Source organism: Myxocyprinus asiaticus, chromosome 26, assembly GCF_019703515.2.
Source record: "Myxocyprinus asiaticus isolate MX2 ecotype Aquarium Trade chromosome 26, UBuf_Myxa_2, whole genome shotgun sequence".
Classification (NCBI taxonomy): Eukaryota; Metazoa; Chordata; class Actinopteri; order Cypriniformes; family Catostomidae; genus Myxocyprinus; species Myxocyprinus asiaticus.
Genome location: NC_059369.1, coordinates 42,493,200 through 42,505,156, shown reverse-complemented (window position 1 = coordinate 42,505,156; position 11,957 = coordinate 42,493,200). Strand labels below are relative to the sequence as shown.

The 11,957-nt window shown below is 40.1% G+C and overlaps 1 protein-coding gene across 1 annotated transcript in view; it reads right to left on the bottom strand.

The window, feature by feature from the left end:
- The window catches only part of LOC127417121 (phosphatidylinositol phosphatase PTPRQ-like), a 76,828-nt gene that overhangs the window by 39,556 nt on the left and 25,315 nt on the right, over positions 1–11,957 (bottom strand). Inside the window, exons 16-22 of the mRNA XM_051656827.1 lie at positions 11,781–11,850; positions 9,771–9,970; positions 9,219–9,459; positions 8,717–8,845; positions 8,453–8,599; positions 3,938–4,098; positions 372–801 (exon numbers count right to left, since the gene is read on the bottom strand). Of these exons, the coding sequence (XP_051512787.1) occupies positions 372–801; positions 3,938–4,098; positions 8,453–8,599; positions 8,717–8,845; positions 9,219–9,459; positions 9,771–9,970; positions 11,781–11,850 (1,378 nt within the window). The remainder of the gene's footprint in view (positions 1–371; positions 802–3,937; positions 4,099–8,452; positions 8,600–8,716; positions 8,846–9,218; positions 9,460–9,770; positions 9,971–11,780; positions 11,851–11,957) is intronic.

The following is an 11,957-nucleotide window of genomic DNA, read 5'->3' as shown; positions in this document are numbered from 1 at the left end:
CACCATTCACTTTCATTGTATGGAAAAAGAAAATGCAATGAAAGTGAATGGTGACTGAGGCTAACATATAGCATAACATCTTCTTCTGTGTTTAACAGAAGACAGAAAGTCATACAGGTTTGTAACAACGTGAGGGTGAGAAAATGATTTCATTTTTGGGTCAACTGTCCCTTTAACAACTACAGAGGTGTGTCTTGAACGGTTTATATGATATTGATAAAAATCAAGCTTATTACTATGGAGAAAATGAATACGATTTTTACTTCTGGAAAATGATTATTGTGCTAATAACAAAGTACTAAAGGTATCCAATCACAAAAAACAGTATGATTGTAACATTGTGGGTGGAGTCAGGGAGTGGAGTTATTTACCCTCTATTCCCATAGTGGTAGCTAGTCGTGTTGGGGGGTTTGTCTGCTGTTGGGTGGAGTCTGTGGCCACCGCCCTTGTTGAGCGGCGAGGCTGGGAGGGGCTTAAGTTAACTAAATGTGGTCCGTCTGTGTCTAGGGTGAAAGGTGTGAATTCCGTCAAAGGGTCCATGGTAACGCCCTCTGTCTCAACTTCTACAGTCGCGTCTGTTCTGACGTGGGTCACCGTGAGCCAGGGTGGAGCAGTGTGGGGGGTGCTCGGGGTCAGAGGAAGGTCAGAAGACAGTTCTGTGTTACTTTGGTCAGTGTTGGTTAAACCGAGGTTCAAACCGGGGAATGTTCCATGTGAAGTGAGAGTGAACGCAGTTGCCGTGGTGATGTCAAGTGACCTCATGTTGCGACGAAGCAGTCGGCCAACAGTGTCTCCACCGTTCTGCAACAAGATTTACATAAAATCAGTGGAGCAAAACCAAACATAGATCATACTGTTTGAGAGTGAATTTCATGAATACATGTCCCATTATACCCCCCCAAAAAATATATTTTTTTGTAATTCCCATGATTCTCAATGATAATAATTAGACTCTGGTTACTGCAAATACTACATTCATATCATCATGAATTAAAAGCAGTTATAAAAGTGAGAACATTTAACTTAACCTCTTACTACCCCGCGTCCACATGTGTGGACATGATATTTTGGCTTCACTATATGCAACGCATAATTTTAATTAATTTAAACCGACTGAATACTGTTCACAAGACTCTACACTGTCATTTAAGGGTTATACTTCTGGCGCACTGCGTCATGTGACACAACAGCATGCCATCGATTTCCGTGAAGCGCTTCTATGGCCCAGCGCCAACAAAAGGTCCTCTGGTAAGAAACCACTTGAAGTTGTTTCATTGAAACCTGTTTGTTTGTAAAGATTAGAGTCTCTAGTTTCATTTGATATGCTGCTTTAAAAAATCCATTCATTTTTCGTGCGTCAGCACGCTATTAAACATGATGTCCACATACGTGGATTTTGGGACATTATTCCTTCAAAAGTTGAAAAACATGTTATTTTGAATAACATTCAACATTAACACATCTGTGGGTCATTTCGCTTCATTTTAATATAAATGTTTTTATATTTTATGTTGTTATCACTGTACGATACGGTTCTGTTCATTAACATTAGTAAATGCATTCCTATATATTCACTGTGCATTATCACATTGAGAATCAATGGGTTCATTCAAAAGCTGGAAAATGTTGATTACAGAGGCTTATATCAGAACCCTTCTAATAGGGGAGCCTACAAGCTTAGCCTAAAATAGCATAATGTGCACGCTCCAATAGACATGCTATGGTGGGGCAATGGCGAGGAGACAAGAGGCCGTTCTTTTTGAATGGATGTCTATGGAGGAGTTGCTTCACTACGCTGAATAAACTGCTTTTGTGAGGGAACAGCTCATCATTTAATGAATTAACCGCCTGTCCGCTAATCTTCAACATGTTTTAGACTAAACAATAATTTTGGAAAGAGCAATGTGTGGAGTTTACTATGATAAAAGTGCTATTTTATAAGAGAAGTCACAGACACTTTTCTGACAGGTTGGTGTCACTTTACGGCTCTCCCCATTCATTTGTATGGTATCCACAAACGTTGACTCACTGTCGTAACATGCTAGTTGACAGTTACTAGCCGTTATGCTCTCTCCTATGATAGAACCGCGGAGGCTGTTATCTCAGTATATATAAAATAATCTGTGTTATAAAGAGTTAGGATGAAAATAAGGTGCATTTAGAACTGTTCTGAGACCAGTGCAGACAGACAGCACACTGGAGGTTAAGTCATTCACTAAATAGGGAGCAAGGGAGCATCCTATAACGTTCTATACAGCTAAGTGCATTCACTCCTAAAATCCGACCAAAAGTTCAGTTTCAGGCTGCAGATGATGTTTGGACCACTCAACATGTTTGGCAGACATGTGACAATGATAATCAGAATTTTATAGATTTAGAATTTTAATCAGAATTATTAATTCAGCTTTATAGAAAATCAGCTGTAATGTATATAACGTCTCAAAAACATGAATAATCAACACTCCTGGACACATATTAAACTATTTGATGAAAAAAATCATTTCACAACTTAGCCCCGCTGTCCACATATGTGGACATGCATTTTTTTTTGGAAAACTATTTGCTCTTCTTTATTTGCTTGTTTATTATGTGCTAATAATTACAAATCAAAAAGGGAAATTGAAAATCCATACAGCAGTCACACTTGGGTCTCAGGAGGTTAAAGATTTAGTGAACACAGTAACTTACTTACAAATATGATATACATGGTACTTAAATAAACAGTCAAATTTAGATGATCATATTGTTAGAACATATCACGTTTTGAATTTTCCTTACAAACACATGCTTAACCATGTACTATGTGACATATAAAGGCCTCCATTGGGAAACTTATTGCACTCTATGTAGTCTATGAAACAACGTAGTCTTGCTTTAATGGCGTCTGAAAGAAGGTTTAGAGCAGCGCATGCAGAGCTCAACACTTGGTGCACAAAACACCATGACGGTGACAATCAACAGATACTTTTTTATTGATCATGAATGGGTCATTGTAAGAAGAAAATAAACTTAACTGCACCAAATACTAATTTACCAAAAGCAATAACAAAATTAACAATAAAAGTGGTGTAAATAAACTTGCAAACTGTGAAACCATGCAAGCTCATTAATTATTTAAACCAGTGCATGCTGGGAACACCAGCTTTGAAATATTTTTATTTTTATTAATCAGCTAAATTAATCAATTTAGCAAATAACTGTGACCAGGTTGATACATGATGTCACATTGTAAAGATAATAAACAATCATTAATAATATTTACTTATAAGCTACAGCAATCATTTTTACATGATTGAATGTAGAATTTACTTAATAGTTTCAAGTTCTCATTTAAACTGTCTTATTTAATGTAGAAAGTACTTGATCGGGGCCTGGGTAGCTCAGCGACTACCACCCCTGGAGTCGCAAGTTCGAATCCAGGGTGTGCTGAGTGATTCCAGCCAAGTCTCCTAAGCAACCAAATTGGCCTGGTTGCTAGGGAGGGTAGAGTCACATGGGGTAACCTCCTTGTGGTCACTATAACGTGGTTTTCACTCTCAGTGGGGCGCGTGGCGAGTTGTGCGTGGATGCAGTGGAGAATAGCGTGAAGCCTCCACACGCACTATGTCTCCGCGGTAACGCACAACAAGCCAAGTGATAAGATGCGCGGATTGACGAATCTCAGACGCGGATGCTACTGAGATTCGTCCTCCGCCACCCGCATTGAGGTGAGTCACTGCGTCACCACGAGGACTTAGAGCGCATTGGGAATTGGGCATGCCAAATTAGGGAGAAAAGGGGAAAAAAAGAAAAGTACTTCTTTTCTTTTCTGCTGTATTAATTTCACCAAAATTATTCGTTTTTTTTTTCAGAGCAGGCATGTCCGTGACAGGTTTCGTGAGATTCCGTGTGTGTATGCGTGCTTGTGTAAATTTGATTGTATGTGTGTGAGTTTTACCTGTCCTCGTAGCGTGATGTCCTGTACAAGTGTACTGTCGTGGTGCACTAGAATCTGATAGTGTGTGATCAGTCCGTTTGGTTGACTCGGAGTTCTCCAGGACAGATGGACTGATGTAGAGTCGACGGCCTCCATTGTCAGATCAGACACAGCACTGGGGGCTGACATAAAAACAAATATACACAGTTATAAACACATTGGTATTTAAAGCTATTTACTGTGTACTTTACTAGGTACTTAACCCATACACTACAAAAATGTATTTTGATATCTTAAACATCACTCTAAAACAAACTAGATTTCTGAAAGTATACTAAAAGTATAAATATGTTATGTTTGGTTCCATTGACAGCCAAATTGTATGATAAGGACTGTATGATATTGGTCAATTTACTATTTGAACAATCCAGTACTGTAGCTCTTTTTTATCACCTTCTTATTTTCTTTATTATCACACATTTTTTACATTAAATGTTTTCAGTCCTTCAGCCAAAATCTAATTTTAGATAAAAGGCACTGAAGTGAACAATAATATTTGCTATAATGAGAATTTAGTTATGCAGCACCAACTGGCTCTGTAAGACAAAGTCATTTCCCGCAGCTAAATCAACCAAATTAAAGGTGTAATTACAGTTGGCTGAAATCACATACAGACTTAATTACAGACAGTCTGGCAAAATATAAACCTCATTTATAACCCTTACTTATTTTGACCTATGACCCCGACAGTCTGCTGCTAAACCGAATGATTCTACAAGCATATTTTGCTACAGCCAAAGGACAAACACAGTTTATAACACATGTGTCAAGTTTGTGGAAATGTAATATTTTAGTCCACGTTGGTGTCATACATTTGTGAAAAAAATGTCTAGCATTGTCTACAAATAATTGATTTAATGACTTAGTAAATGATGATTTTTTTTATTTATTTATTATCACTCATGCCATCCCAGAAGTGTATGATTTTTTTCTTCTGATAAACACAAACAAAGATTTTTAAGAAAAATATCTTAACTCTGTAGGTCCATACAGTTCAAGTGAAAGAGTACTAATATTTTTAAGCTCCAAAAAGCGCATAACTGCAGCAAAAAAGTAATTTATAAGACTCCAGTGGTTAAATCCATATATTCGGAAGCGATATGATTGGTGTGGGTGAGAAACAGAACAATATTAAAATCCTTTTTTACTATGAATTTCCACCTTTGACCAGCTCCGACCAGTAGGTGCACAAAGATTGTGAAAAGAAGAATGTGAAAATGGAGATTTATAGTAAAAAAGGACTTAAATATTGATCTGTTTCTCACCCACACCTTTCATGTCGCTTCCGAAGACACTGATTTAATCACTCGAGTCGTATGGGTTACTTTTATGCTGCTTTTATGTGCTTTTTGGATTTTCAAAGTTTTACTTGCATTGTGAGGACCTACAGAGCTGAAATTTTCTTCTAAAAGTCTGTTTGTGTTCTGCAGAAGACAGAAAGTCAAACACATCTGGGATGGCAAGAGGGTGACTAAATGATGAGAGAATTTTCATTTTTGGGTGAACTCTTCCTTTAAGTGGTTCAGCCATCATGGAATTAAACCTTGAATACACGAGTGTACACAACTTCATCATTACAATCATATATATATATATATATATATATATATATATATATATATATATATATATATATATATATATATATATATTTATTTATTTTTTTTACATATTTTTCAAGGTAATTTTTTTGTCCCTTTTCATAAAAAATTCTATATATATGATTTTTTTTTTTTTAACTTCAGACAGTCATAAGTCAACCAAGTTTTATGGTTTTATTGTCACATGACAATCAGAAGTTTTTCAGATATTATATAATTATTTATAATATATAATTTTATAGAAAATCATTAGATATATGCATCCGCTGTATACAGTATATATATACATACAGGTATATATTTGTCACGTTTATGTGTTTTGTTCTTGTTTTCATGTCTTAGTTATGTTTATGTCAAGTCAAGTCTATAGTCATGTCATGTTTATGTTTTGTTTTGTTCACATTTATAGTTAGGGTTACTGGTTTTCACGTTTGGAAATAAACTGCACTTGGGTTTGTCACTTCATCGTCATCATCTTCATCATTGTCATCGCCAGCAATGTTACATAATACCTGCCCGCCCATAATGAACCCAGCAGTTCAGCCTCTTCGCCTACATCAGGGGAGTCGTCCCCTGGAGGATTATGTAGAGGCATTCTGCGCTCTGGCCTGCAGGGTGGATTTTAATGAGGTGGCCCTCAAGGACTGTTTCCATTTTGGGCTGAATGAGCCAATCTCATCTTTGATGCCTGGCGGTCGCAGTTCCCTCAATCTGGTCCAGTATATCGACCTTGCCCTGCAGATTACTGGTTCTACGTTCACTGTGGGGGAGGCGGATGCCGAGCCGGAGTCCCACGTCACGGTCGACGAGCCAGCGTCCCACGTCACGGTCGACGAGCCAGCGTCCCACGTCACGGTCGACGAGCCAGAGTCCCACGTCACGGCCGAGGAGCCAGCATCCCACGTTACGGCTCACGAGCCAGCGCCCACGCCTGACATGGCCAGCGAGCTGGAAGCCTCGTCCGTCCCAGAGCTGGCGTTGCCAACATCGTCCGTCCCAGAGCCAGCATTGCCAACTTCAGCAGTCCGGAGGAGGAGGAGAAAGACTTCTGTTCCCGAATCTCTGCCCATGTACATGACCACGGAGATTGTTTCCAAGTCTCTGTCCATATTCACGACCACGGAGGTCGCTCCCAAGACTCTGCTCATGTTCACGACCACTGAGGTCTTTTCACAGTCATCCCGGACTCTTAGTCTCGAGCCTACCACAGCTCTGCCTGCCCCAGCTTCGTCCCTTGAGCCTCCCATGGCTCCGCCTTCCACAACTTTGCTCCACGTCATGGCTGCCAAGCCTGAGTTCCACATCATGGCCGCCAAGCCCGAGTTCCACGTCATGGTCACTGAGCTTGCACCACCTTCTGCCCCAGATCCTCAGTATGCTCCAGGCCATGTCACAGCCACACCAGAGTCAGCTCCAGGCCATGTCACAGCCACACCAGAGTCAGCGCCAGGCCATGTCACAGCCACGCCAGAGTCAGCGCCAGGCCATGTCACAGCCACGCCAGAGTCAGCGCCAGGCCATGTCACAGCCACGCCAGAGTCAGCGCCAGGCCATGTCACAGCCACGCCAGAGTCAGCGCCAGGCCATGTCACCGCCACGCCAGAGTCAGCGCCAGGCCACGTCACGTCAAGTCTATAGTCATGTCATGTCAAGTTAAGTTTAGTTAAAGTCGTTCATGTTTATGTTTTGTTCACATTTATAGTTAGGGTTACTGGTTTTAAACTGCACTTGGGTTCATCACTTCATCGTCATCGTCTTCATCACTGTCATCACTACAATATTATTGTTTCACTGTTTATAAAAAATAATAATTATAATAAAGATAACTACTTATGACAACCTTTCTTTAATTTCAGCTTTATATGAGACTTATTTCTTGTAGTGTCTCTGGACAGTTACAACTTTTAAACATTTCTGATTTTGAGGCCCATAAAAATGTCACTGACTGAACTCAGTCTGAAAACATGCTCATCATAGTAGAGGTGTATTCAAGTAATTGTTTTCTGTCAATTGCATATTTTATGTATTTTTATACATACAACTTAACAAATCCAGACAGAAAAAATGAGCTTCATGCCGTTTACCCTTGTTTTTGTTTGTTTTTCTCCCCAATTTGGAATGCCCAATTCCCAGTGTCCTTGTGGTGGTGTAGTGACTCGCCTCAATCCGGGTGGCAGAGGACAAATCTCAGTTGCCTCCGCGTCTGAGACTGTCAATCAGCGCATCTTATCATGTGGCTTGTTGAGCGCATTACCGCGGAGACATAGCACGTGTGGAGGCTTCACGCTATTCCCCGCGGCATCCACACACAACTCACCACATGCCCCACCGAGAGCGAGAACCACATTATAGCGACCACGAGGAGGTTACCCCATGTGACTCCACCCTCCCTAGCAACCGGGCCAATTTGGTTGCTTAGGAGACCTGGCTGGAGTCACTCAGCACACCCTGGATTTGAACTCGTGACTCAAATGTGACTCGTGTGGTAGTCAGTGTCTTTACTTGCTGAGCTACCCAGGCCCCCACTGTTTACCCTTGTTAAATACAACAAGTTATTGTTCCACTTTGCTAATAAGGCTGTGAATTGGGTCGACAATGAATAGGTCTACAATTGCAGTTGTATCCAAAACTTTTCTTCAAATTTGTGTGATATTGCATCCACACCAATAGGTTCTCATCATTATGCAACCATTTATCATGCTTGCAGCGATAACATTTTCACATAGGGAATGTGGGTTTTGTTTAATTTATTTAACAGTCTTAATTAAATTGAATCACTTTAAAAAGTGTTCCTTGTTCGGTCAGGTTTCCTTTATCTATTCATATTATATTTATATTTAAAGCTAATATGTTTAAAGATTTGATTGTATTCTACCTTCTGCCAGTGTTGTAATGTTGATGACTGCTGCTGGTCCTGTGGCCCCTGCTGATTTGGCCATGACACTGATGCGGTATCGTGTGTATGGAGTCAGCCCAATGTAAACAATCATCAGATCGAGTGTGTTGTTCTCACTAATAAAACCTGAAATTCACAGACACATGCACATTCAGAAAAAAACAAAAACATTTTGGAAATCACATACAAGTTTAATGAAGACCTCAAGCTCAGGTAAGAATGCCTGTGAGCCGTTAGGGTTACCTGCAGGTCCGTGGAGCTGCACCACGTAACTGAAACGTCCTGTGATGATCTTTGGAGAGTCCCATAATAGAGACAGAGATCTAGACGTGATGTTCTTCACAACTACATTTTGCGGAGGGTCCTCAGGGGCTGCAGCACACATGCACACACACACACAAACACAAACACATCATACAATGGGTGAGCTCAACCAACACAAACATATATTTGAAAAGTGGGGAAAGCTATTCTTGTGGCATGTGTTAGTGACTGTTAATGAGTTGATTGCCATGAAGAGCCTTAATAGTCAGCATTAAAGAAAGTTGTTTTAGAGTTGGAAAATGTGTACATTTTGATTAAAGATAATGAAAACAAACATGTTTTCTTCAGAATAACTGATGAATCATGCCTAGTAAGACAAGTATCCTTTATTAGGAAATTAACAGGGTTAATTTTTGATTTTATATTGCATAAATGTTCATATTGTCATTAAGGGTGTGTGTGTGTGTGTGTGTGTGCTTACCAGCCTCTGGCATGCGGACCATAGTACTGGCGATCTGTCCCTCCCCGTCACTGGTGAAGGCGGAGACTTCAAAGACATAAGGTGTGTAGGGGCGGAGCTCATCAATGCGCACACTAATTGGAACACTCCAGATGGAGGCGGGGGGTACGGCCGAGAGCGTAACCGTTGGCAACACAGCAGAGGTCAACTGGGAAGACTCCAGAGGGCTCGGAGTTCCACGAGATAAGATGTCTGCAGCATCCTAGTGGACATACATAAACAATCACTCAAAATGCAACTTTATATGTTATTTTAGTGGTAGATTTATATAGTCCAGTTAGTTTGAATTTGTTTACTATTGTAGAAGCACATAAACCTAAACACACACCCTGCTGTGGTTTTGCTTGTCTTAGCTGATTTAAGAGCTAGTGTTTAGATGATTTAGCTAGTCGACCAGTTGACTAGTGCCCCAAACCCCTCTAAAACCATCAAACCAGATCAGTCTGACCAGAGCAAATCAGCTTGGTTGTCAACTAAGACCAGCAAACCACTCAATAGGTCACACGGACGTACATTGCAATGAGGCAGGGCTCCGTTCATGATGTCCTCTGCGTTGAGGTCCAGTGTGCGCACGACCTGGCCCGTTCGAGCATGTTTGACTTTAACTGCAAACTTAGTGATTAGACCATTAATGCGTACAGGTAGAAACCACGTGACCAACACAGATGTGTAATCCTCAGCAAATGCTGTGAGGTTTGACACCAGACCAGGGGCTGTGAGATTGAACAAAACACACATGTATCACAATTCATTCTTCACAGTCCATTCATCAAACACACTGAATGAAAATATGCGTTCTAACAGTTTGAATTGTACAGCTCTGTTCCAAAACCTGCTGAGCTGCCTACCGAGACAGCACTTCCAAGGTATCATTCCTGATTAGAGGTCGACCGATAGTGGATTTTGCTGATACCGATTACTAAGGTGGTGGAAAAGGCAGATAACCTATTAATCATCCGGTAGTTTTTAAAATCAATTTATAGAATTTAAAAAAACGTTCTTAGCCATTTCTTACTATGACAGGCACGGACACTGAGGCTACAAGAGTGCAAAATGAAAAAATCTGTTTATTTTGCATCCAAAATCCAAATAATGACCAGAAAGAAATGAAGATTTGACACAAAGCATTACTATGAACAAGCCCAAAATACACTTACTTATTCTGGGACTCTTTCTTTGAAATGACCAAGATTTGGCTCCATTACAATGCTCTATACTTAAGTATTTACCAAAAATAAGCTTTTTATAGCCTATATGTTCACCAAATTAAATATATATATACACACACACACACAGTATACCCAGAGAGCACTTGATTTATCTAATCAAAATAACAAAATTTGCATTGAAGTGAGGATAAAAGTATACAATTGATGAATATTGTCTGTCAGTGATTGTTTTGATTTTACCTCTAGAGTCCACTGTTATACTATAGAACCAAGTTGTTCTAACTGTAGAATCCACCAGCGCTGCCACAGAGGAACGGTGGATAAAAAATTAAAATAAGTGTCGGCAACTATCGCCAATGATTTTGGCTGATAACCGATAGTTCCAAAACTATTGGCACGATTAATCAATAAAACCAATATATCGGTCTACCTCTACTGTTGCAAACACTGTTTCAAACACTATGCAGAAAATTGTGCTGCTTGATAAGATACCTTCGTTTGGTCCAAGGATTTGAGAGCCCCAGAATGCATTGCAACGAACTCAGTAAAAACTTCAATGTAAACGATACCATCAAAGTTAAGGGAAATGCCTATTATTAATGTATTTTATGCTAAACTAAAAAGTAACCATTGAAAATCATTCCATCTGATTGAAAATGCACTATTTTGAACATTATTTGTGTATGCAAAGCATCTTTGTGTGTGTCTGAGTACTGAGTCATTAGTGCTAACATGCTAACATCAGGGGCCGGTTGCATAAAACTGTTTTAGATTAGTTTTACAAGTTAGTTGTCTAAAACTTTGGTCTTAACTTTTTCAGTCAGTTGCATAAAATCTATCGGTCTAATTTAAGACCAAAATATCAGACAGCATACCTCTAGGCTAACTTTTTTTTACATTCAATGTTGCCATGTAAAATGACTTTCAGCTGGGCTAGTGGGGGCTTCTGATTAGGGCTAAAATGGCTTGAGTTGAGACTTTGTAGAAGACTTTGAGTTCTACGATGGTTATAAAATTCCTTTTTGGGGGGGGGGGGGGATGTTCTCCTTTCACACCGAACACGTTTTTTGTGTCCATCTGCACTCTTTTCCCATTGTTTTTCTATTTAAACATGAGACAGACAGATGTCTTTGACTGTTGCACCAATCCAGCTGTTTTTCGGCGTCTTCCGCAAGAGTGCCACGCTTTTCAGACGCCTTGCCAGGTAATTAGGAACATTCCAGGAACACATCCAAAACACAACATATGCCGGTGACCAGCTATGCTGGTCTTTTTAACAGCGCTGTCCATGTAGACACAGCAAGGCAGCTCTCTAGGGTTTGGAAAAGAGCTTATGTGAAAAGATGCTCCTTACAGGCCTCTGCTGTTTTGTAGAACAGAGACTGGCTAAACGGTCCCACTCCTGCTTTGTTTACTGCTGCAACCTATAGAGAAAGATAGTAGGGGAAGCTTGTAAGCACTTCTGGTTGATTTGTCACCATGACTTAGCAGAGGTGTTTGTATAAACTGCAGTGAATTCCAGTGCAAGATG